The sequence below is a fragment of the Acomys russatus genome, chromosome 13 (assembly GCF_903995435.1).
Source record: "Acomys russatus chromosome 13, mAcoRus1.1, whole genome shotgun sequence".
Lineage (NCBI taxonomy): Eukaryota > Metazoa > Chordata > Mammalia > Rodentia > Muridae > Acomys > Acomys russatus.
In genome coordinates this window covers 48,658,092-48,685,078 of record NC_067149.1, presented here as the reverse complement: position 1 = coordinate 48,685,078, position 26,987 = coordinate 48,658,092, and the positions used below count along the sequence as shown (strand labels likewise).

Below are 26,987 nucleotides of genomic sequence, written 5' to 3'. Positions count from 1 at the left end.
CTCTCCACGCCCCCGCGGGAAGCAGAGATCCTCACAGAGCCCAGAGGTGGGAGGTAGGACCTGGCTCTGGACCCGCCCCTCAGTGCGTGTGCGAATGCCTGTGTGGCGGTGACGCGCGGGCGACGGCGGGAAGGGGAGGGAGAGAGAGGGAGGCCGCCGACCGCCTAGGCCGCTGGGCTCCTGCGCGCTCAAGCTCCCCGCCGCCCGCCGAGGCGCTGGCTGGGCGCAGGCGGCGGCGGGCGGCATGGAGAGCCTGCTGGAGAACCCGGTGCGCGCCGTGCTCTACCTCAAGGAGCTCACGGCCATAGTGCAGAACCAGCAAAGCCTCATCCACACCCAGCGCCAGCGCATCGATGAGCTGGAGCGGCGTCTAGACGAGCTGAGCGCTGAGAACCGCAGCCTGTGGGAGCACCAGCAGCTGCTGCAAGCCCAGCCTCCGCCCGGGCTTGTCCCCCCGCCGTCGTCAGCCCCACTGCTTGCTCCGGCAGCCCCGGCTCCGGCCACCACTGCGGCCCAGGAGCCGCTTCAGGACCACGGACAGCTCATACCGGCCACGCCAGAGCCGCCACTTCAGCACCACGGACAGCTCCTGGCGCAGCACCAGCCGGGCCCCAACAGCCGGGTTCAGGCTCCCCAGTCACCCCACCAGCACCGGGCGGAGAAAGAAAAGGAGCGCCCCTCGAGTTGTTGTGCTGCCACCGGAGCCCTGCTTCAGCACACATCCCCCGGTGCCCTCGGCAAGGGCGTCCTGAGCAGGAGACCCGAGTGAGTAGGGACTAGGCGGTGGGAGAAGCAAGTGGGTGTGAGCAGATAGGGGAAACCAGCATGTAAGAGTGAAGACTGGGGTACTGTGAAGTGAGGCGGGCCGAGATGCCTTGGGTAAAAATGTGTCAAGGAGAGTGCAACAAATGAGGGGTTGAGGTCCATGTTTCAGGGTTTGTGATGGTTGGAGCAAAAGGAAGTACCTAAACCATCTTTGGGACAAAGAATGAGGGAATGGGCTTTCATTGGTTGGGGATATTGATAAGTTCCAGAAATTAAGTGAGATAAGATTGGGAGTAAGTTGGGGACAGAAAAAAATAATAATAAGCCAAAGCAGGGGACTATTGAAGGATTTAAGCTAGGAAAAAATCGAAAGGGAGTTTGCCATAGTACAACTGCTTAAATAAAGAGTGAGACACCAAGACATGCTTGATCAGGAGATTTAACGGCTTTATAGGGGCCAGGGGCCAGCATCAAGGATTAGAGCGGGGAGGATAAAGCTGAAGGGCAGGAGGGATGTGAACAGACCGGGGAGCTGGATACAGGAGGATGAAGGGTGGGAAACAGCGCTGCCCAGGGGAAGGAGCTGGCTCTTTATCTGATGCAGTGGGAGTCAGAGCCAGGAGTGGCTCACTTGGGGAGCAAGCTTTCTCCCTTCCGACCCAAGTGAGCATCTTTATGCTGAGTCCCTGCAGTGCCAAATGGACACACAGAAACAACCTTCCTGGATGTCTCCGTTAGCGCTTGAGGACTCACCTGGCTGGAGCTCTCATCTGACTTGGGAGCCTATCTGGGTGCAGGGTGGTTGGCAGTCACGGGAATGGAACCGTGAGAATAGAGACAGCTGGAAGACAGTTCCTTGAATGCAATGCCTCCATAAATGTCTGTTGTAGCTACTGTGGCAAGTCCTGTTCCCCTTCGGTTATTAGGAAACCTCATCTTGGATTCCAGGAGAAACAGTAATTTTCCCTAGGCAGAGTCTAGGGCCTGAAGGTTTTTCTTCACTCATGAGGTCCGTGGAATAGGAACATGGGAGGAGGAGATGAAGCGTGCTGGGATGTTTTCTCCTCTGTATTGGGAGAGCTTGGCGATCCTGTCAGTATTACTTCCCTGATTAGACAGGTGAGGGAAGCACAGCCCTGTGGCAATCAGTACCTGGTCTCCATTGACTGATGATGTGATGCCAAAGGAGAGGGAGGGGTAAGAGAGGAGAGCCAAGCACCTCATGCTTGCTCCATCTCACAGGTGCTTTGTGTCTGAAAGATGCTTGTGAAGACTGGCTATTTTGTTTAAAAGCTCACCTCTTCTTTGCCCCCTGCTTCACTTTCCTCTCCCATCCATGTAGAGTTAAGAAGGTTGACCAGGCATGTTTGATCACAGAGTAGATTTGGCCAGAAGCACAGGAGATCTAGGATGACCTAGCTTGACAGACCTAACACATCTTTTTCAACTTCCCGGAGAAAAAATTTTCCTCCGTGGCCTATTTGTCATTCGGTTTTATGGTTGTCTTTCTTTTCTGGCACGAAAAGCAGAGTCTGGTTTTCCTCAACACCCACACCTCAGCTAGAGGCAACGTTCTTCCAAGATCTTATATGGCCTCTTCCCCCAACAGACAGGAACAATTCCAACCCATTTCCCTAGGGACAGCCGCAGAGGCTTGGCGTTTAGAATTCTTCCCCTGAACTCTCTCCTCATAATACCTGGCATCTTCCTTCCCTTCCCCTACATCCTCGGTATCTTTGCATCTCGTTGGGAGGCTGTGATCAAAAAAGGTTGATGACCGATCTCGTTCTTGGATAAAGACTTCTCTTTGGTCCCCAAAGGGTCCTAAGAGCTGATGCCTTCTATACAGATGCTCCCGCTAGGACTCCAGAGGTTGGGGAATCACTGGGCATCCTCTCCAGCCTCATGTGCCAATACAATGTGACACCCTTGTCTGTCTTCCCTGTCTTGCTTCTGCCTCACCACCAACATAGTGGAAGTTAATGGAAGCTGCTGGGAGCTCTTTACTTGGGAAGTTGTGCCAAGCACTGGCCATTGGCTTCTCACTCTTTCTGGAGTTTCCAGCTTTTCCCTTTCTTCCCAGTCCTAGATACAGAAAATGTCAAGAATGAGAACATACCTACTTCACTTCCCTACAACTTTCGCCCCCTTCTTTGTGAAATAACTCACACATTGGATGGCTGGAGACCCCTAGACTCCTATTTTCCCCCCATGTTTTTGCCTGGCTTCAACCAACATTTCACCCCATAGAACTCAGGAATTAATCACTGTTGTTCATTGGATGTTTAGCCCACTCTGCCCTCTACCCATGGATGTTTCTGTGAATCCCTTGTTCCACAGGGCAGGGCTAGACGGAGGCAGCAGGTGGAGAGACGCTTCCATGTGTAGGATGAGGCGGGCGGGGGGTAGACTAGGGCCACTAGCTGTGCCCCTGGGCCCCACCTGGTCTCTCTCCCTGATGCTTTTGCTAGTTCAGTTTTATGTATGGCAGAGGGGGGGAAAGGTGGAAGAGAGCTTCAGATCATAATTTTTCTGCAAAACTTTACTTGTTCCTCTCTGTCTTCATTACAGAAGGAGAATGTGGCTCTAGGTACGTGGCTACAGATAGACAAAAGGTCCAAAGGACCAGGCACTGTTAGATACCAGCTACACACACACACACACACACACACACACACACACACACACACAGCAGCAGCAGCAGCAGCAGCAGCAGCAGCAGCAGCAGCCACACAGTGTGCTCTCTCCTGAAGTCCTCATCTTGCCCAACACTGGGAGAATCAGGAGCTCAGGGGCTGGAAACGATGGATCATTTAGTGACCATCTGACAGGGATTAGTGTGCAGCCAGGCCTCTCTCCCTCATTCAGCTGGAGGACACATAAAGGGGCTGGCCTTGGGATCCAGTCTAAGAAAGCAGCAGTGTGGAGGCGGGTGAGTACAGCCATGCTACAGAAGCCCTAGGGGTTAGCATCCTTTCTCTGCCTGCTTCCCGCTCCTGCTAGCACAAGCCCCCACTGCCAGTGCTACTTAATGAAAGCGGCGAACATAGCTTCTTCCTCTTTGTTTCTTACAATCAAGGCTCACAGCAGCTACGGGACTGATTGATTTTTATCTTTTTCCTGGCTGGAGCCAGGCACCAGCCTGACCTGGAAAAGACCCCTTACCATGGGAGCACGTGGTCTCATGCTGCCTTTGGACGACAACGTCCATTACAGCACACTTGCCCACCACCTCAGTCACGTGTTTAGTTGGGGTCCCCAGGGCTTGCCTGTGTCTCCAGTCTCAGAGACAGGTAATTACTCACATGGAGGTAAGATTTGGGCACTGTGCTTCAAATTCAGATTTTTCTCCAAGCTCCCCAACTCAGTGTGAAAGTCCGGGTGCTGTCAGAACTTTCTGTGACTTCATCTCTTCCTCCTTCACCTTCCTGGAGCACCCTTCCCCTTCTCCATTACTTTCCTCCTTTCTTCTCTTCTTTCCCCTCTCTTTTCTTGAATGTTCTCTCTTCTCCCTCCTTTCTTCCTCTGTTCCCTTTTTCCTTCTCCTGATGGAGATTGTACCCATGGCTTTGGACATGCTAAGCACGTGTTCTAGCATTGAGTTCCACCCGCTAGAACCACATGAAACAAATCTTGAGTCATCTCTAGAGCTCCTTAGTATGATGCTGGCTAGGGCCTGGGCATGGCCAGGTGATTTATGTATATGCCGTTTAGCCAGAGTTTTCTAGGATGCTGGCTGGAGCAGATATCTCTGCCACTGAGTGAGGGTGGTCTGCCTGAAGGTGTCAGTGTCTGTCTGGCTCACCCTGGAAGCTCTACCTCCACCCCTTCTGAGTGTGAAGGTCTACCAGTGAGTTAAATGCATTAGGCGTTCAGTCTGTTTAAAAGCCTGAATTCTGTGCTGCGGAAAGACAGGAAAGAAGCAAGGAGTCCCTACGTGACATATAACGAGACACATCTAGAAATATTTAAGCAAATGCGAGCATAACTGTAGCTGCCTAGAGACATCCCCCCCCCTCTCTCTCTGAATATCATAGAGTAAAAAGAATAGGCATACATAGAAGGTTAGGACCGGACAGAAGGGTTTCTTGGCTAGAGGTGAGGGTTTGCATGAGAAAACAGTTAAGAGCCGAAGGTAGCCGGAAAGGAAACCGTCTACAGAGTCAGTCCTGGGAGACATCTGTGTTGCATGCAGTCCTTCCACTGACAGAGAGTCCCTGCCTGAGCTATGTCAGCTGGCAGGGACGGTCTCAGCATGCCCTGAGCCTCGAATGCCTGGTTGCCAAAGCTCATACATCTGTCCACGTCCTGCATATCATCCGCCATCAACAGGCAGAGGATTCCAAACGTAGTAGTTTGAAAGTGGGGTCTGAGGAAGGTTCACTTGAGGAGGGGGTGAAACCTTTGCAAAGGCCCAGACTGATCCTCTTTCTGCCCTTTAATCCCGGGGCGGGGGATGGGGGCGGGAAACCCATAGTTTTAGAGACTCAAGCCATTCCTTAGCCACTGGCGGGGGGGCCCCCTTCCTCCCGTGCATCACATAGCCTTTTGTTCCTCCCAGCCTTTCCCAAATTGTGTGGATCTCTCAGAGGCATCCTGGCACAGGTTCTTCTTGGCCCCAACCCAAGCAAGAGGCATAGCAGTTAGTACTGCTGATTCAGCAAGTATCTGCAGCCTGAGTTCCAAAGGATATTTCCTGGGGAAGAGAGGGAGACAGACTGGGTTAGGGCTGAGTGGGGAGGAAAGGAGAAGGGTTGTGATGTGAAAAATAAGCACAAACTAGGGCCCACAGTTGGGGCCAGGGTCTAAAAGGGGACCCAACTCTTGAAGTTAAATTCCATGTAAAGAGATTTACACTAACTTCCCTTATTGGGAAGCCAGAACATTTCTTCCAAAGGGGTCGACACATTAACTTCATGGTCCAGGACACAGAATGATAGCAGCTTCCTAAGAGGCCCTGGGGACACTGGCAGGTTCTCAACCAGGAGAATTCTGGCAGGCTTCCAAGCTCAGGACACTGCAGTAACTCTGCTTGACGCTGGAAAAGCACCAAGATCAGGTCTCTACAGAGGCTGCAAAGGGCTCCTCTGTTCAGGAAGGGAACAACTGGGCTTCGTGTCCGGTTCTGAAGGCCATCATGGAAAGAAAAAGGTAGGAGTGAGGCGCGGAGACAAGCTGGAGCTCTCCTCTGGAAAGAGCTCTGGGAAACCACGGAAGCACAGCACATTTAGAGTTTAAGCATCCGAGAGCCTAGGATTTCGCAGGCACACCCAGGCAGGAGTCCCGTCTTAGCACTGACTAGCTGGGGTAACTCACCTCATCCCCCTTTCTTCTTTCAGCCAGTTTTTCTGCACATAGAAAATGGAGGTGCTTTAATGACTTACTATGAAGATTAAAAACTATGAACCATCCCTTAATTTAGCACTACTCTGGGCTCCTATTAAGCACTTAATACAACACAGTATTTCAACCAAGGCCAAGGAAAGATGAGTGGGTCATGTACTCTCAGATAGCAGCCGTAGAGCAGAATCCATGCCCAGGTTCCTTCTGGCCTATTAGGTCACCTTTGGACACATGTCCCTTGCTCTTTTATTCTTTGACTACCAGACAACATGCCCCCAAACTATTCTAGAGCTGTGATTGCAGCCTCGACCTTGTCAAGCAGCCAGGGAGGACAAAGCCAGCATGGCCTGTGATCTCTATGCAATGTGACAACTTCACAGCTGGAAAATGCATCTTCGGCCAACTGCAAGCTCTCCTGCAGCACTTTTAAGATTGCCTGCCTTTCTCTTAGGGTATCAAAGTCATGTGAGTTATCACCATGCCCTCTGGTGAAAAAGAACTCTGCAATTTTTCCTCAAATGTAAAGCCACAGTGTCCTCAAGGAAAAGGCAAAGTGACCTGCCAGGGACAACAGTGACCAGTGAGTGAGGAGGATAGAACCTGGGAAACACCTTCCATGTCCAGTGAAGACCTTCTGCGGGCTGCTTCTACTGGGGACAGAGGGTATACCCTCACTATGCAGCCCCCACAGAGGTGGAGAGAAAGCGGGGAGAGACCCAAAGAGAAGAGGCTCACATGACACTAAATGATGTGAGGACCCTGCTCTCTATGGTCAGACCTAAAGGATATGAGTCTTCTCTCAGATATATTTTCTTAAGCAAGACACTTCTAGAAAAAAAGAAAGCATGTGGAAAGGAAAAAGGGTTTCTCAGATTCTCTCACTGGCTCTTGTGGCTACAAAGCCAATACTGGCATATATGTGTGTGTGTGTGTGTGTGTGTGTGTGTGTGTGTGTGTGTGTGTGCGCGCGCGCGCTTGGCGTTCTGGGTGCTCTGGGCTCAGGCTGTTTTGCTGTTGTTCTTTGCTAGGATCAGGAGAGTTATGTAACTAAGGCCAGTGCTGCACTGCGTGGTACCTAGCCCTTCCCACCCCCACCTCATGGCAGGCTACCGTGGATAGAGGGTATGCAGGCATCCTTCCCAAGTCCGTTCCCAGAGAAGGCCCCTGAGTTCTGTGCTACCATCAGGTTATTTTATCTTGTCCAGAGCTGCAGGGACTAAAAGACTTCATGGGTCCCTCTGGGGAGTCAAGCGAATGTCATCACCGGAAGGATGTTTTAAGGCCACCTGGTCCAGGCATCTTCCACCAACAAGAAAATGAAAGCCAGAGGGGGTGGGACGGGACTGGTGCTTCCAAAGCAGTCAGTCACAAGACAAGGTTTATAGCTCACAATCTCTTTTAACTCCGTTCTGTTCTCGGGCTCTCCCTGGTGACAGATTAGAAGAACCCATTGGGATGGTTCCAGGGTGCTCAGGAACAAACTTGTAGCTACTTACTGGGGTTCAAAGGGCTGGGGGAGGCCCACTGCTGCTCTACAGCTTCCCCGTGCCACAGTTCGGCCCACTGCTGCTCTACAGCTTCCCCGTGCCACAGTTCCACACCAATTGTTTTGAGAGCGTCAAATTCATCTCTTTTGTCAAAATGCCACGTCTAAAACAGGATGAAAACCATCCATGCAGCTTCATCAGTCTTTCCCACATCCACATAGAAGCGTGCTTGTGGACAATTCCCAGGGCAGTATACATGCCACAAGAGGACATGATGGCACAGCTTAACTGAAGGCCAGGGCAAGAGGCTCAGGAGCACGAAGGGCCCAATAGAGAGCTTGCTGAGGATCTCAATGTATCCTAATTTCCACTAATTTTTTTTGTAAGAATTGAAACCCCTGAGGCAAAGTTCACCTACAGGGAAGCTAGTAGTAGTTGCTGTCATTTGGGATGTAGAGGACAGCCTCCTCTTTGAGCTTCATCTTCGATGCAGAAGCCACAAAGGAAGGAGTAAAGAAGCATGAGCGTGCTGGGAGCGCTCTTTTCAAGGATCTCGGGGTAATGTTGGGGATGGTAAAGTGTCCCACGGCTATGCTACTGATTGCTCTAAAGCCGGAAGTATGGACTACCACCAAGCAGGAGATGATGGCTCATGAAACCTAAGGTGTGGGAGATGAGGACAGAGCTCAGGGCCCAATCTTTTCCTGATGAAGGGATGCTGGTTGGGAAAATACAAAGCCACCGTCCACAGAGCCAAGACAGTCTTGGATTCTGGAGTAAACAGTGTCAGGGCTGAGGAAGAGCAGTCTAAAAGACAGCTCCCTCTCCCCATAGATGGCGATTAGCCCCACAGCACTGTGCTTACTTTCCCTCCTCTGAGCATGCGCAAAGAGCAGATCTCAGGGCTCAATATTTCAAGCGGGTATCAAAGTGAGAATAGTGGAGAATGCATCCATGAGTAATGAAACCCACGTTCCTACCTATGAGGAAGGGGAGGTCGCCTCTGCCTCCATTCCCAGCCTCCTGACTAGTCCCCTAGCCTAGGAAATGCACCAATAACAAAGCTTGAGAAGATGTTCCAGTTCATGTCTTAGTCACACACATACCCTGGGCAGGTTGAAAGAGCAACAGAAAATGTGTCTACAGGAGGAGTCCTGAATCATGGCCAGGGACGTTACTCGTGCTAGAGAGCACACAGGAAGCTCCAGAATCCATCCTTCACCCCAGGAAGACAGAATAAAGTAGAGGAAAAACAGAGGTGGGAGATGGGGTGGGGATCACCATTCTCTCTGGGACACAATAGGAACCTGTGCTCAAGCTGCCCCTCTCTAGTCCTGCTCCTCAGCCAGTTTTTTCATGAAACACTTCCTGGACCACAATGTCGAGATCCCGATGGGGGTGTGGAGGCATGCACACAGTGTGGGTGTGTTTGTGAGGCTAGGTGAGTGTATTATTGAAATGGTCTTGGAGGTGCATCCAGGGCTGTGCAGGTCTAACAGAGAGGCAGCCCACCCACCCCCAATCCCCTAGTGAGGTCCCTTCGGTCAACTCTATCAGAAAGCCAGTTTCTTGTTTTCTTTTGTTTTCCTTCCCTTCATGGCAAGCCTCATCTCTCTTGGCTAGCTGGTTCTTTCCCGGCTCACTTCTGCAATCCTCTGCAGAGCTGGACTTCCCCACCCACCCTGCTGTCACTGATACCCTATCTGGGAAAAGCAGGATTGCTAGGCCCACCGGAAAAGTGAACCCCTGAAAGGCCCCCTAGAAAACGGGCTGCCCTACAGCTGAGCTGCACCCCAGGAGTTCTCTGTAGAGATACAGAGCTTGATGTTACAGCGTAGTGAAACACAACAGAAAGAAATCTGCAATGGCTTTCTCTGCAGACTCTCCAGGCTTGCTGTCCTGTGGCCAGGGCCTGGCACTAGCTGCCTCTTTGAGTTTGCCAGGTCAAACTAGCCTCCTGCTTCCAGTGGTAAGGAATGCCCTCCCATCCCTGGCACAGGCGGGGAACTCCGCAATCTCTTCCTCGATGAATGGTTCCAGCCTACCATAATTTTCAATCAGTTCTAAAATTTAACACAATGGTTATTTAAAAACAACAGAAACAAAAACTCAGCGAAGCATTTGGAAATTGTTTGATTGGGTCTAGAGCATCAGGATTTTCCTTGCAGAGCCTCTGCGTACAAGAGGCCCCAGCACTGCGGTTTTGACTAGTTCATGCTACTCAGAAACACCACAACCCTCGCCCCCGCAAACTCCGACATCCAGGACTTCTGGAGGCAGGTACAGCAGTGGGTTGACAGCACTGTCCTTTTAAGCAACTGGATTCTGATCCTGCAGCCAAGACTATGTTGAAGCCAGTCCTTCCTCACAGACCCAGTTACAGCTTAGAAGCAACCCCTCTCCTTGTGTGGACCTTGATTTGTCTTCTACTCCAATCATTTCCTCCCTTGGTTTGTACCAACAGCTCAACAAGAATTAGTGAAATAGAGCCCTGAGTGGGTTAATAGAAAAACATCCCAAGGCAAGACTCTGGGAAGGGAGCCTGAGAGAGAGAGAGAGAGAGAGAGAGAGAGAGAGACAGAGACAGAGACAGAGACAGAGACAGAGACAGAGACAGAGACAGAGACAGAGACAGAGACAGAGACAGAGACAGAGACAGAAAAAGACAGAGAGAGGTTGAGAGAGACTGACTCTCTTTCTGAGTAGGGGACCTGGCCATAGTGGGATGAAGGGGAATCCCAGAGGCTTCCAGAGCTAAGAACCCTGGAAATTTCCATTGGGTACCCTGGGGCCATCAAGGCTTAAATCTAAGGAGAAGCAAGAGGGGGGGCTCTGCAGCCAGGCAGCCGGCCTCCCTCCAGAGCTTGGGGACTACCCTCACACTTTCACCATTCCCCCTTCTGCTGTCTGGTCCCCAGCCACAGGCAGGGCTGGAAAAAGTCCTTCCTCCTCCTCCTCCTCCTCCTCCTCCTCCTCCTCCTCCTCCTCCTCCTCCTCCTCCTCCTCCTCCTCCTCCTCCTCCTCCTCCTCCTCCTCCTCCTCCTCCACCCAACTCCCGGGACTCCCGGCTGGGGACGAGAACCGAGGCTAGGCCTGGGAGTGTGGGCGGCTGGCAAGTTGCAGACAAGGAACAGCACAGGATCTCCCAGCCCACGCGCCCCCTCTGCGCACCGGCGTCACGCTCCCTGGCGGGGGCGGGTACCCCAGGCTCGGGAAAGCCGCGCGCCCCCGCCGCCCTGCCTGCACTCGCTGCTGAGTCACACGCGCGCTTGGGGGGAAGAGCTGTCCTCACCTGTGTGCTCGCTCCCAACCCTCCTCCCCCAACCCAGTCCATAGGGCCTCAACTGCCCTGTGATTGCTCCATACTTTATAGTTCTGTCAGGGCTTCCACCTAGCTTAATCCCCTTCCCCCACCAACCTCCACACCCCACCCGCCCTACATTCACTCTCCACCCCTTCATAACCCACCCCCTCCACCATAGTATGGTGGCCTGCACCTCCTCAGGATTGGCAGTAAGTGTGGGGGCAGGGCTGGTCACCTGGTGTTGAGGATGCCCTCGCCTGGCCTCCTGAGGTCCTGCCCAGGTCTGCTTAGGGATTCTCTTTGGAGAAGGGGAAGTAGAGGCAGGAATGACAGAGTCTTGCATGAGGATTGTTTTGCCAAAGTCATTTCTGGGTAGCATTCACACACACACACACACACACACACACACACACACACACGCGTACACACATACGCATCTTGTACCCAACATGCCTGCAGGAGAATCTCAGTCTTCTTCTTTCTTTTCTTTTCTTTCTCCCCCCCCCCCACCCCCCCGAGACAGGGTTTCTCTTTGTAGCCTTGACTGTCCTGGACTTACTTTGTAGACCAGGTTGGCCTCCAACACACAGTGATCCACCTGCCTCTGCCTCCCTAGTGCTGGGATTTTTATACTGCATTGGACCACAATAGTTCTCTGTGTGTGAGGACTGTTCTGAGAATTTCAGGAAGCGTAAGCAGCATCCCTGAGTTCTCCCCACGAGATGCCACTAGCAAACCTACCCCAGTCCTGACAGTCAAAACATACCCTGGTAACACTGGCAACCATCTAAGGCCCCCAGGGGTGCAACCACAGAGATTCACCTGCCTCTGCCTCCCAAGTGCTGGGATTAAAGGTGTGCGCCACCACCGCCCAGCTTCCTTCTATATGATAGAATTGCAGTCCTAGAATTCCAAAGGGCCTCCTGGCTGGGCCTAAAATGTTAGGTGACCAGGGTGCAGGGCCGAATCCTGATTCGGTGATTTACTGATTGTAGGCACAGACCTGGTATTTCACTCTGAGAGGGAAATGGTGACAAAGTGGCAGGCAGGCCATGAACCTAGCGAGGCCTCCACCAAATGTGGTACTGGTACTTCCTATGATTTGGGGACCTTGCTAGTGGCAAGAATTTAACGAAGAAAGTGTTTAGGGTGCTTTTGTTCTTTGGGGCTCTCTGCTATCAAGGTTGGGGAAGCCCCCCAAAACAAAATGATGAAAATTCCCAACGTGTCCGGTGGTTAGCTGCTCTAGAGAAAAGGCAAGTAGAGAAGAGGGCCTGGAAGTAAGAAATATGGGATAGGGGGCTGGAGAGATGGCTCAGAGGTTAAGAGCACTGTCTGTTCTCCCAAAGGTCCTGAGTTCAATTCCCAGCAACCACATGGTGCACACAACCATCTATAATGTGATCTGATGCCCTCTTCTGGCTTGCAGGTGTACATGCAGGCAGAGCACTGTATACATAATAAAAAAATCTTTAAAAAAAAAAAAAGTCAGAAATGTTAAAGAAAGAAAGAAAAGAAAAGAAAAGAAGGAAGAAAAACATGGGATATGACTGGTGCTGGGAAGTCCTCATAAGCAAGGCACTTAAGTCAGTCAGGTACTTACTGTGTGGCTGTGGCATTGGGTCTTAGAAACCTTCAGAAAGCAAACCTCACTTGGTGTGGAAGGACTGAAAGCTCTTCAGAACCCCACAAGCGCTGCCTGTCTATGATATTAACAACTCCCTATTCTCCTACCCCAAAAGCAGCTTGGTACCGTTCCTAAACCTAACCTTACAACACACGCCTGAGAGAGAGCTGGAGGTTGGGGATAAGTTCAAGGCTTGAGCTAAAGTCATCAGAAGGGCAGGTGTTGAAATTCAGACAGCTGAAGGTTCGGAGGCCCAGCAGCCACTTGCAGGGGGATGTTGAGTGGACTTCTGGATGGGCTAGAAACAGAAACTTGAGATGGCTTTTAAGTCTTTGAGACTGAACAACACCGGTAAATAATGAGAAAGAGGGTGGCGCTAAAGAGATGAGATGCAGTGACCTAAGGCAGCTAAGAAGAGCTTGGCAAATCCCAGGAACTGCAGAAGAGGCTGTCACTGCTGACATTGCCCGCACCCAGCAGGATGAGGAGGAACTGCCCAATGCCTTCAGCAATATTTAAGCAAGTGCAACCTTAAAAAGGGGAGAGCAGTAGCAAGCATGATTAGGGTGGGCCCAAGGGAGAAAGGAAAGGGGCTCAAGAGAAAAAGCAAACCCGATGCCATGGATGGGCCTGATTTCATCCCGATTTAAATGAAGCAACTGGAAAAAGACATTTTTTAAGGCAACCAAGGAAATTTACATGCAGACAAGGTATTAGCAGAGATTAGAGAATTACTGTTAATTTAAGTAGGTGTGATAATGATACTGTTATTATGTCTTTTAAAAGTTCCTACCTGTTAGAAATACATGCTGAATAAAATGATATTATTTCTGGGGTTTGTTTTTAAAAAAAAAAAAAACTCCACAAAAATATAGTGACGTAGATTAGCCAGCGGTGTTTGACGTGCAAAGGAAGATAGAGTGTAGAAGGTTGTATAAAGTGTGCGAAGAAATGTCTTTGGTGAATTTTACCTTGAAGAGTGGTGAAAACTGGGGTGATGGGGGGGGGAGGAAGCCTGCAGCTAGCTCCGTGTACTGGCCACCCGCTGCAGGAAAACTCCCAACCTAAGCACTACAAAGCAATCAGCAAAGACTCCCAGAGGAAAATAATTGTTTAATCACTGTAAGGGCACAGGAAACGTGAGCATGCACTTACCACGGGGTGGGCGTGGGGTAAATGCCCTACAGACTTTCTCTCAATATGTCCTAGTAAAACATGATGAGAAGGCTCCATTCCACAAGCCGAGCCACAAGGGGTTGCTCTTCAGATTGAAACCCACCCACGCAGCAGCTCTGGTGTTCACAGCCTCTCTTCTCCCCTGGCCCCTGTGGATGACTGCAGTCGCGTGCGTCCAACTTTCCCAGAGAAGCTTTTAAGAAATGCACCTGTCCAGGTATCTGCCTTGGGCTTGGTCACAGGGGAATGCCTTTCGTGCTTCAAATTAAGCCCTGGGGTTCTAATGCCCCTCCCTGCTTACAAGGTATTAGGCCTGCTCAGCCCAGTGCATTCATTTGCCGGCGCACAGTCCTGCACTTCATGAACATGCTGCGCAGAACAAGTCTAGAAACCCAAATGCAATGCTGCATCGGGGAGGGGAAGGGGAGAGTGGCATTAGAGCGTGTTTCTCTGGGGAATAGACAGTTTCATTTATGTTCCTCAGGGAGGAGTCAGGTGTCTGTTGAGGTAGACCATATCTGTCGAGCACTTCCTTCATGCCAGGCTCTGCCGCCATCCCCGGCACTAGGGACTCAGCAGTAAATCGAAGGCCCTGCCATTGTATGTGTATGCGTCTCCTCACAGTGAAGAGATGAACATTACAAGGACCTCGGCCGCCTAAGCTCATCAAAAAGGAAAGAGAAGTAGAAGGGAGGCTGGGAGGAGAGCTGTTCCGTTAGGCAGGACCTCCCTGCGGAGGTGACATCTGAGCAAAGACAAATTAAAACCTATGGTGGAAAAATAGGTGCAGAGCTTGGCTGCCAGCCCTGGAATGCCTGCGCATGAAGCTGCACAAACGCAGGGAAGGAAGGGAGCCCATGCAAAGACCTTGGGGCAATAAGACGGTCTTGTGTTTGAAGGAAACAAGAAAGGAAGGAGGGCGTGGAGACCTAGAGAGGAGACAGCGAGGAAGGTAGGAGGAGCTTGTGGGTAGAAGACTCATGGGAAGTCAAGGGGTTACTGAGCAGGGGATGACGTCATTCAATAGCACATTAAACAGCTCAAGGGCTAAGAGCCAAAAAGAGAGGTCAGTCGCCCTGACTCCGTATTCAGTCCTGTGCTATTTCATTTCTGTTGTGCATGGCGTTTATGAGCATTTATTACCCTGTTTATCCACATAGCTCTGGTGGTAATGTACCATTATTCCAGTTCCACAGAGGTGGAGTTTGATGGGCAGAGAGATTAGGGCGACCTACTGGAAGCCATAGAGGAAAAAAAAAAAAAAAAAAAAGCCATCTTTTGGCTCTGCGCACAAACTCTGTAGTCTGTTAAATCTTGACATGGCCATTCCAATCCTAGAGAAGAGTCCCTCTTTCCTAGGAAAAGCCTAGTCTGGGACATGAACTAGTGTTCAGAGACAAAAAGGTGGGTGGCACCATGCCCATATGACGTTGTTCATGTTGTCATAGCTGTGAATGTGGTCCTTGGCCTGCTCATCTCTGACATGCCAGGCAGGACTAGGTTACAGGACTGCTGAATGCTAGCACAGGTAGCCACAGGACGGTGGTTTGTAGGTCACCACAAAACTTTGACTATGCCTGTGATCTGTATGGTCAGGATAGGTCATGTAAGTGGCAAAACATCCATGGTCTGCCCTCAGTGTGCATACATACAGGTAACATGCGTGCACCTACAATGCTGTGTGTGCAAATGTGTACATGTGCGGCTGCACATCTAAGAGGAAGCGTGTGTGGATATGCTTCTGTGTGCCAGATGGTGCAAGCATAGGTTTGAGGGGCCAGAAGTTTAGGTAAGAACTCTTGCATTTTGGGGGGCACTCTGAATGTGAGCATGAAGTTAGGAAAATATTTAAGGATTGTGAACATTAATGTGCTGGGCACCACCCCCCCCCCCATCCCATCCCCACCCCCACCCCCCATAGAGGCCTGGAGTAGACGAGTGGAGTATAAGGGACATGAGAGGCAGGGTGACGTAATGCAAGAGGCACATCTGAAGTCTCAGCAGTGGGTCCTCAGGAGGTCATCAGACCTCTCTTAACTCTAATTTTCCATCATCCAAATGACACCAATGCATAATTATAGTTACTAACACAATATATTAAGGCTATACTATTAAGGAGATATCAGCCACGGAGCTCTTCTTAGGGCATTCAAAAATGATGGTGAGGCAGGAACACTGCACAAATGCGGTCCTCTTCATTGACCAGACTTGACCATTCTTGGAGACACTGCATGCCCACAATTGAAGCCAGGTGAGTTCCTGGTTCATGCTGCTCTGATGTTGAGCAGTAGGGGCTCGGGGTGAGGCAGCCTCTGGAGCTGCCACAGGCTTCATGGCCCTGATCCACCCTATTGAGTCATCTTTGCTCAGCAGCCAGGCACGAGTATGCCAAGTCATGAAGAGGTGTCTTCTGAGGGAAGCTGGCAAGGTGCAGTGAAGGCTCAGCTCGGTGACGCATGTGGTGCTGCCAGCCTGGCACCGGGAGGCCACCTAGCACCCGTCAGATGTGATGGGGCTCAGATTAAACCAGGCTTTGAGCTGGACAGCTAACTGGCTGGCCTTGCAAAGTGAAAGCAGAGCGGACAGCACCAGGCCTGGCCTTCTGGGGCTAAGGTGTGGGCTAGAGGGAAAAATGAAAGGGCAGTGAAACTTCCTGGCCCACTTACGTTGCAAACTGAGTTTCTCTTCCGCGTGAATCTCCCCAAAGCCTTCCAGATGGGTACGAAGTGAGGATTACAGTGAGATGATATATAGAAAGGTGGATTGTGTGCCTTGAGCCTGTGGTGGCAGTGGTGGATAGGCCCATATGTCTATGACACGCACCAGTGCTTTCATTTGCATGTGTGCGTGTGTTTTATGTGTGTACACGCTTGATTCCCCCCATTGCTTTCCAGCCCCTCGGGAACCAGGATTTATTTATGGATTCGGTGACAAGCAGTGGCTGCCCTGTCATGTGCTTGGCCGTGTCCTGTGCTGGCTGTAGAAATGAATTGGCCACAGGAGTGGCTCTGGCAAGCTCGTTCTAGTGTAGGGAGCTGTGAGGTGCATATAAACACCAGCAATGCACCAGGAAAAAAAAACTGGATGTTGCAGCCTGTTAGTTATCCAAAGAGCTGCTGAGAGCTCCCAGGTACGTGCTTCATACCATGTGTCTCTTTAACAGCCCAGCAACTCAGGCTGAATGAGGTCAGAGAACCTGCTTGTAAGTCCAAAGCCATCGCAGTAAGAAGACAACATCTGAAGGCAGGTCTCACAAATCTACAGCCTACTGCTGTTCTGGGAACCGTGCCTTCTGCTATGATTTGAGACGAGGCCTCTGTGAAATCTCTTTCCCTGTGAATGGGAGGCTCCCCCTCAGCATCACGCTGAGGTGTGAGTATGACTGGAGCATACAGCCACACTGTGCTGTGGGCCTGGTGTCTTAAACCCAAGCCCCAAACTCAGCATGCAATGAAGTCCGTGCTTTATTAAGAAATCTGCAACACGCCCAGGGTTTATTGGAGACAGTTCTTCCCTGTTCCACATAGCCTGGACTAGAGAAGACTGGCTGGGGCTTCCAACCTCATCTTTTCATCCTTAAGGTGGTCACCAAAGGGCTGGCAGATGAGGCTAGCTGATGGTTCCTTCCTTCATGGGCCTCTCTGTGGAGCAGCTGTTTGGACTTCCTCCCAGCAAGATGCTGTTTACCTGTTATTGCCTTTTTTTTTTTTTTTTTTTTTTTTTTTTAACAAACAGGAAGCAAAATAGCTCACTCCTCTGCCAAGGAGAGAAACCTGAATGGAGAATGTCCCTAGGAGGCTTTGACCACTAACCGCTGCCGAGCTGTGTCCGCTGGGAATTGGGAAATTCCCTTGTTTTGGCAGTGAAATAATCGGGGATCTCCCTGGGAAGGTACCTCTGAGGGTCTGAGGAAGACCCCAGAGTCCAGCTGGTGGGCAAGAGGGCAAAGTGAAGGATGGTTTATTCAGCATTGAGTCTTCTGGGAGCTGCCTGAGAAAGGAAGGAGAGAGCTGACTCATAAAGAAGTCATGGGTCTATGAGGGGAGACACAGGCAAGTTTACGTGCCGAAACAAAAACAGCCTGTGAAACTAACAGCCTTGAGGGCCAGCAGGAGATGGAGACAGGACAGGGGGGATAGAGAGGACCTGTTACTCAAAGTCAAATGGAGAAGGAAAACAATGGCCTCAGTCAGACATATTAATATTAATTAAACTACCTTGTGTTCAAATGTTTTGTGTTTTAACTCATTTCCTTACCATACGACTCTTTAAAGAGGTTTTTTTTTTTTTTCTTCTACAGATTGGATGTAGTTTGTCCCTGTTAAACTTCGTGGTAAAGCTTGGGTCCCAATATATTTCAATATATACAGCCTGAAGGTGGTGTGGCCTTTAGCTGGTGGAACTTAATGAGAAGTGATTGGTCATGAGCTTTTAGGGAGGAATGCCGCTCACAGAGCAATAGATTAATTCCCACAGTAGCACATTAGGCCCCACAAGGGTGGCCTGCCATAACTTAGCTTGGCCTCTCTCGGCTCTCCTGTCCCCACACCATATGAGCTCTGTCATATACACACCTACCATCTTGTGCCAGCTGCTACGTTTGGGTACAGCTAGGGAGACCTTCCCAGTGTCATGTTGCTTGGACTCCCCGACTTCCAAAATCCTGAGCCAAGAAAACGTTTTGTTTTTGATGCATGCAGCATCAGGAATTTTGTGACAGTAACACAAGACAGACTGAGGCAGTTACGAGTCTCTTTCACTGTGAGGAAAGAGCAGTAATGTCCATACAGTGGCATTAGGAAGGACTGGTTACTCCACAAGGCTCCTGTAGGCAGTGAGGAAGGGTGGGCTGCCAAGGGCCACACCGGGCACCTCCTGTCTACAAGCACAGGCCAGTGACAATCAAGGGCTCTAGATTAGAATGTTTTCTCAAGTTCGTGTGTTTTATTTGAGGGAGTGAAGTTGCCTTTTGAGACAGAGTCTTGCTCTGTAGCTCATCTGCCCAGGAAGTCACTACTTCGTCCAGGTTGGCCATGAACTCACGGTAATTCTTTTAACTCATCCTCTACAGCAGTGGTTCTCAACCTGTGGGTTGTGACCTCTCTGGGGGTCACACATCAGATATCCTGCATATCAGATATTTACATTGCAATTCATAACAGTAGCCAGGCACGGTGGCGCACGCCTTTAATCCCAGCACTCGGGAGGCAGAGGTAGGCGGATCGCTGTGAGTTCGAGGCCAGCCTGGTCTACAAAGTGAGTCTAGGGCCGCCAAGGCTAACACAGAGAAACCCTGTCTCAAAACACACACACACACACACACACACACACACACACACACTTCATAACAGTAGCAAAATTATAGTTATGAGGTAAAAAATGAAATCATTTTATGGTTAGGGGTCACCACAACATGAGAAACTGTGTTGAAAGGGTCACAGCATCAAGAAAGGTGAGGACCACTGCTAGAGCGTTCAGGTTGCAGGTGTAAACCTCCCAGGTAGCTTTTGTTTTTGTTTTGGCCCTCACGAAGGAAACACTTTCCCACAAAATTAAAGCTAATAAGCAGCTCTGGTACATAAACATGCCTCGTCATACTTCCGGAAAAACAGAAGGTCTACGCTCCTCGTTTTCTACTTTACTCTTAACTTTGATGTTTCTGGAGAGGCTGGTGGGTTACCACAAGACCAACCTCCTCTTCATGAGGACGTCTGATAAGCTGCGGTGTACTCTCAAGAAAGGTCTGGCTGAGGGGGACAGGCAGATACTTCCTACTCAGGACTCTGTCACCTATCTTTCCCCTGGTGGCAGGGGTAGGAAGACCTGAGAAGGCTGCCCCAAAGGAATGTAAGGAGGCAGTGGGGACTCCAGGTAGAAATGTCACCCCCTGGCAGGCAGTGACAGTGCCCTGAGCATGGCTGGGTGGTCACCATGCCCCGAGAATAACAAAACATTGGGGGATTTTTTGTGTGGTGAGTATCAGCTCCGGGAGCAGCTGTTGTCACTTGCTTTACTGAGACCATCCATAGCCTTCTGTGGAGCTGTGCTGTGTCATACTGTGCCACTGAGCAGAGGACATCGACATTGACTTCTACAGTGAGCAGTGACTGTCAGTTCCTGGGGGTCAGAAACCAATACTATTAGCTATTGTTATGAAGAGTCTGCCCCCCTACACAGGGGCTTAAGTTTCTCTTGTGGAGATTTCCCATCTAGGCTCGGTGAAACAAACAATTCGGGGACACGCCCCCCCCCCAAGCCTCACTTACAATGACCAGACCATCCCAGCGTGGGCTGCAGTGCACGCAGGTGTCCATCTTCAGCGCAGGTAATCTCTGCTATACATCCCAGGGACTCTCAGCCCTCGGGCCCAGCTCCCAAATTCCTCCCATCCAACTACCCCACCTAGTTTCCTCATTATCCCATTTCCTGGTTCCTGCACTCCTCTGGCTCAGTGATGAACCATCTGGTCTCTTCAAAAGCAATCTAGCAGGAGAAAACAGGAAAATACAGCATCTCTTCCCACAGCTGGGAAGGAGGTTAATACTCAAGTGACCTGGGGTGGCAGGGATTTAAAGATGAAATGCTTAATAGCCTCTGGAAAAAGTAAGAAGGGAGAAGGGGGGAAACACAAATTTGGCCTTTTTCTCTTTTAAAATCAGTTCTATTGGGGGGGGGCTTATATACAGTGAAATCGGCTCGCTCTAAGGGCGTGGTCTGATGTGCTCCGACAGACGTCTGCCATAGTGTCATAACTACTGTCATCAAGATGGAGAGCATTTCCATGGTCCCAGATGACCCGTGTTTCCTTCTGTGTTAGTCCCTTCTCTCCCATGTGACTGAAACAGACCCTCTTTCTGTCTCTGTACCTGGCTTTGGCTTACAGGAACATGTTGGCGATCCATCCATGTTGGGGCATGTGGGCTGGTTCTGCTTTACATGGCATGCATCCCACCATACAGATACGTCACGATTTGCTTGTCCCTTTAATAGATACATGGGTGTTTAAAGTGTCTCCCCCCCCCCTTTTTTTCCTACTATGAATATTTGTTGCTATGAATAGCTTTGTGTGTGTCCCTATGTGTTTTCATCTTAGGTAAGTACAGTTGCAGGGGCATACGGCAGGAGTGTATTTAACTTTACAGGAGACTGCCAGATTGCCAGTTTGCCTTCCCACTGGAAACGTGGGAGAATTCCAGGAGCTGTACAACCATGGAGACACTTGGCGTTGTGGTGGAGCATGAAAGACCACTCACATGGCCTTCCCCTCGTGCTGTGCCTTCCTATTTACTGTAAGACTCGTTCCTCTTAAAAGTCTTGCAAGGCCAGATGTTGCTGTTAGCCTGGTGAAACCATTGAGAGCATGGAGGTCTTAAAGGATAAGTGATTCATATAAACACAAAGGGATTAGGGTCCATGGGTAGGGACATACAGTGCCTTGCAGCTGTCCCACCAGCCAGCTGGGATAGGATGGTGGCAAGACCTGGTTCTTGTGGAGAAATGGTTCATGTGGGCTCTGGGGATAGATGGACTCTACTCAAAGATGCCGACCTTTCACCAGATGGGCTATAGCAGTCCATCCTAAAACAGCTGTGGGTGGGTGCCTTCCTCCAAACCCCAGGGTCCGCTACCCCGTTCCTCCTGTCTATTGGGCTCTCTCACAGCCCCTAGAACACAGTTCCTCCAGATGGGGGTGGTTCTCTGGAAGGGTGGAAAGAGAGGGAGGAAGACAAGAGAGAGCCCATGTCCTGGAGATCAGGGAATCGGGCGCAGGCTGTAGGACAATGTCGGGGTGTCAGCCCTGACCGAAGGAGATCACGTGGGGCTGCGGTTCCTGAGCACACATGCTTATCATGGCTTCCTTTCCAGCACCAACCATACTGGAGCTTCAGCCTTTGTCAGTGTACAGAGTGCCAGCCTTGGGCCGAGCACTGATCTTGGTTTCCCAGAAGCCTTATTAAAAAGGGCAATCCCTGAACCATCCTGTTCGGTTACTGTTGTACCTTCGCTACCAGCCAGCTCTGTGACTGTATTAACCGCTCTTCCTGTTGTGTTAACCAAATGCTGACGGAAACTACTTAAGAGAGAAGATGCTTGTTTCAAGGCATGGTTTAGGTGGAGGAGAGGTCAGTGCCTCACTCAGGTTGGAGAGTGTAGCGGCAGCATTGGCTCAGGTGGTGTCAGTGGGAGCCTGTGGAAGAGTTCCTCACATGACAGCCAGACCAGGAAGCAGGGTGCTCTAGTTAGAACTAGAACCGAGTAGAATTTTCACAGGCTGGACTCCATGTCTAACTAGTCCACAGATTTCCAAACAATGGCGACCAGCTGGGAGCCAAGTGACCAAACACATGGCGCTGGGAATTTTACATTCACAATGTGACAGTAAGTTTGGGCAAGTCACTTACCTCCTTCCTCCTTTGCACAAAAGGGGCCAACAAGGCCCAGCATGAAGAATTGCCATAAGGAGGGAGGTAGACCACATGTAAACCTGATACATCCCTAGAAGTTCACAAACACAAGGTGCAGCGGTTTCCTCTTCTGTTGAGGGAGTTCTGGTGGGTGTCAGGGTTTTGTACAGATGAAAAATAGTGTGTGTAAGAAATGTGTAGAAACAATATAAAGTGATAAAATGCAATCACTGGTAGTTTCCTTGGCGTTTCATCAACATTTACCTATCACCTGTCACTTATCGATCGCCTACCACCTGTCCTGATGACCCGAACCTGAGACTTTATCTATGCTCTCCCGCTTTTTCCACTGGTGTCCCTTTCGTGGTCCAGAACCTGTGCTCCTGGCACATCGCATGCCGTTATGTTGCCTCTTCAGTGTCCTCTGTGGTTTTTATGTCCTCGGAAGTTTGGGGGAGTATTAGTGGAGCATCCCTCATTTAGAACATAAATTGTCTGCTGTCTTTCCCATGATCGCACCAAAGGAGGAAGGCCATGGGACAGGAGTCTTTCCCATCACAGATACCATTTCATCTTTAGTGAGAATGAGTTAGTTCCTTGGCCTCCTCTTTAATGCTCCACTCCGCTTCAGGGTAGAGGGAAGGGCAGTTCTGCACAGCAGGTAACATTAGCCCAGGGAAGCTGCCCACGTCAGAGGACTTGGAACATGATCTTGGGTGAGGGAGGGAATCTGAACCTGCAACTCAGTGTAGACTAAAACTTCAGGGGAAGACAAGGAAGCTTTGGGAGCAGCTGTGGAGGCCCAAGGGTAGGACTGGATGGAGGAGCAGCAGGAGAAAGGCTGGAAGCCTCGGCCCCTAAGGGACCCCAAAAGCAGGAAGCTCAACCAAGACTGAACCCCAGCAGCACTGACAACCAGCCACATCTGGAGAGCAGAAGGGGTCCAGGACATCACACTTGTTATCAGCCATGTCACATGTCAATGCAGCTAGAAAACTGAGGGTCTGGGGGGGGGGCCTCAGGGCCAGCCTTCCTTTATGACTGGACAGCTAGCATTAAGCAGCTTGCCTCAGAAACAGAGACTGTCTCCTCAGGCTCTCTGAGTCAGCTGGTAACCGCGGTTTCCTGAAATACCATCTTCTGGCTGGGCAACAGGCTGCTTATCTACCTATGTACTTGCTCGCTTTGCCAAGAACTCTAAACCTCCTGTGGACATAGGGGAAGCTGATGGACTGGAACTGAAAGTGTAGGCGAGGCTTTACCCTCACACCTGGCTTACAGTGCTCCCCTCCCCTAGTGTTGGGGCTCTTGGTCCTTCTGCTTCCTGCAAGAGTCCTTCTCAACTCCCTTTCCCGAGCCAGGAAGTTCTATATAGCATCTCAATGTTTCTTGGCTCCAGACAATTCTCCAAGGTTTCTGATTTGTCCCAGAAAGCCAAACAGGGTGGTCAGGGCGGAGGGGGGGGAGGTAGGTAGGAGGGGGGTGAGTGTGGAGGAAGCTGGAAGGCTGACCATAGGACAATTCTAGACACATTTGTCTCTATCCTAGCCCTCAGTTTCATCTGTAACAGGAATGTTTAGAGTCAGACATTTATTTTTTTTCTCCCCCCCACCACCGCTCCTTCTCATTATTCATTCTCCCCTGCCCCTCTCTCTGTCTGTAGAGGGTTATATGTTCACATGTGAAAGTCAGAGGTGGACACTGGATATTTTCTTCCATGCATTTCCTTTGGGGGTGGGGAGGGGGGCTGAACTTTGACTGGTTGGCCAGAGAGTTTCTGGGGACTCCTCCTATCTCTATGCTCCCACTGTCGGGGTTCCAGCTTTTAGGGAGCACTGGATGGTTACCTGAATTGGGGCCTGATATTTGCAGGGCAAACATCTGACTACTGAGCCGCCAGCCCAGCCCGGCTTGTTTTCTCTGTTCACCTTTTCTTTATTCTTTGGCCATATTAAATATTGAATTCATTCTCTTGTGCATGCTAAGCCTTCATTCTCTCATTGAACTATGCTCTCAGCCTTTGCCCTTTTACAATGTCACATTAGTTGAATAACAAATTAACAAATCTATAATCATAGGTTTTATCTTAACCTATAATTGACAATCCTTTAAATTAGAAAATTCAAAACGAAAACCATATGTGATTCCTGAAATGGCATCAGTATTTGTGTTGGTTTCTGACACTCTCTATTCCCATCCAAGTATATATTCAGCTTTAATATATTTTCAGTAATAGAATGAACACAGATTTATATTTGACTTTTTAAATCACTGTCACACCAAACATTGTTGTTTTCTTTTTCTCTTCTACTTGTGACCTTTTTTTCTCAGCTTCATCTGCTGTGGTAGCCAAGGTTAACAGCTTAGTTTTCACATAAAACACGGAGTGCAGACATGTAGATTGACATTTTTGGGGTGTCCTAGTTTGCATCCTATTGCTGTGATGACCACCATGACCAGAGGAAGGATTTGTTCAGTTTATACTTCCCACATCGCAGTCCATCATGGAAAGAAGTCAGAGCAGGAACTCAGACAGGAACCTGGAGGCAGGAACCGAAACAGACCACAGAGGAGCAAAGGAGCGCTGTGCACTGGCTTATTTCTCGTGGCTGCTTGGCTTGCTTTTCTACACAGCCCAGGACCAGCTGCCCAGGAGTGGCACCACCCACAGCAGCCTCACCCTCCCATATCAATGATTAATCAAGAAAATGGCCCCCACAGACTTCCTTACAGGCCAATCAAAGGCAAGCATTTTCTCATCTGAGGGTCCCTCTTTCTAGATGATCCTAGCTTGTGTCAAGTTGAAAACAAAAAACAAAAAAACTAACAAGCACAGGGGAGGGGGGTCACTGTTTACTACTAAATTGGGGTTATACTCTCTACTTTTTTCTGCACCATAGTTTCTCATGTAGCATCTATCCACAGATGCAGAGATAACGTGCTGGTTCTTTTGTACAGGCATGTAATCACAAAGTATGGATGAAAATCCCACAGTTTTATCACCCGTTCCTTGTTCCCTGGGGTATTGTTTCTAGCTTTTCTTTCTTCTCGAAAGCAATGCTCCCTTAAACATTTGGAATAAATACCTTTCTGAGAAACATTTGAGTCCCTGCAAGTGTAACATCTCAGAAGTGGTTTTTCTGCATGTGAAGGCATATCGTTTCTAATTTCCCGAAGCATGTATAAGAATTCCTACCTACTCAGGCAGATCTGAGAGCCCCTGTCTCCCACAGCCTCATAACACTGGGAGCTGGCAATCTTGTTAATGTTTGCCTGTCTGATGGATGGGCTATGGTACCTCAGTGCTACCTTAATTTGCATTTTCCCAGCTACAAGCTATGTGGAACATCTCTTCATGTATCTATCGGCTCTTTAGACTTCCTCTTCCAAGAACTATTTCCACGTTTTTCTCTCTTGGCTTTGTCTTTTCACTGTGGGTGTATTAGAGCTCAATGTAAGAAGAGCTGTAACTTGACAGAAGAGCTGAGAGAAGCAACTTGAGGCACAAGAAGCTTATCTTGGCTCGCAGTTTCAGAGGTCACAGTCCAGCATGGCAGGGAACACATGGTGACTGAGCAGCTTGGACCATGGTGGTAGGAACCACTGGTTTGTGGTAGTGTAAATTTGCGGTGTGGCTTTATTCACATGCTGGAAGCTCAGGAAGTAAGAGACAGGACCAGAAAGGTCTCCCAGGTACCCACTTTCATCAGCCATGCCACCTATCCCCAGCACTCAACAGCCTTCTCACCAGTTAGTCCAAGTGTTCAAAAACAGAGCTCATGGGGAACATCAGACTCAAGTCTTAACACCTTCTGCTGTACATGGTACAAAACACCTTCCCAGTCTATTACCTTTGACTTGGCAATAATACTGCTTTATAGCAACAGGATCTCAATACATAGCACTAGCTAGCTTTAAACATGTTTCCTAGCCCAGGCCGGCCCAAAGCTGGTCCTTCTGCCTCAGCTTCCAATACACCCCAATGCCAACATACAATTTTTATTAATGTCATCCTTGTCTTCTGTTTTGTTCAAAAACATCTCCCAACTCATAAGCTATGTTTGTTTCCTTCTGATTTTTTTCTCTCTTAAGTATATAATCTCTGCGTAATTGTGTTTATCTACTTAAGGTGGGCTCTTTTGTTACTTTCTTCCATGGATATAGCGGAATGTTGTCCTCTATGTAGATCTCTGACCTCAGAACTTAAGGATTCTTGAGAGGTGCCTGGGAGATAACATTCCAAAACTGGGCCTCGGGGCTCTGCAAAGTGGCGCAAAATCTCTGCTTCCCAGAGATATAACTGACCCCCGTTGTCATCCTACCAAATGTGCATTAAGTAACAGTTTGGTTTGGACAAGGCACTCTGGACCTAAAGAAAATCTGATACCTTATTTCAGATGACCTAGGATCCTTCTTAGACCTGACATTTGTTCTCTGACTTAAGAAAAGAGAGTTGACAACAGGGAGAGTTAACTTCACCCAACAATTAAGTTTTGTATTAGCTCTAAGTTGTCTCAAAGCGGGTACCAGAATCCCAGCGTGTTAGCCGGAATGGGTCCTTGGTAGCCTGGAGTTTATAAAGAGCCCTAGTGCTTGGACTCCTGCCAGACCACATGACTCTGAGTCCTTAGGGTGCAGGACCTACCTAAGGTTTGGTATATTTTAAAATCTGATGGCTCTAATAGGCAGCCGAGGTTAAGAACCACTTCTTCAGTTCAACATCCTGGTCTCAGTAAAAGTGCAAGTTGTCACAGTAGAGTAAGTAGATGGAAGGCCACAAAGGTGGACCATGAATACAGCTGGCCACCCAGAGTTCCAGCCAGAACCCATACTTCCTCTTTGCCGTCAGACTCCTTGGTGACATCTCTCACCAAGCAGCA

At 49.7% G+C, this 26,987-nt stretch overlaps 1 protein-coding gene across 2 annotated transcripts in view; it reads left to right on the top strand.

The window, feature by feature from the left end:
* Positions 1 to 206: 206 nt before the first annotated feature.
* The window catches only part of Iqsec3 (IQ motif and Sec7 domain ArfGEF 3), a 93,138-nt gene continuing 66,357 nt past the window's right edge, over positions 207 to 26,987 (top strand). For both annotated transcript variants that reach the window (XM_051155286.1, XM_051155287.1), the window contains exon 1: positions 207 to 765. In XM_051155286.1, the coding sequence (XP_051011243.1) occupies positions 245 to 765 (521 nt within the window). In that variant the 5' untranslated portion in view covers positions 207 to 244. The remainder of the gene's footprint in view (positions 766 to 26,987) is intronic.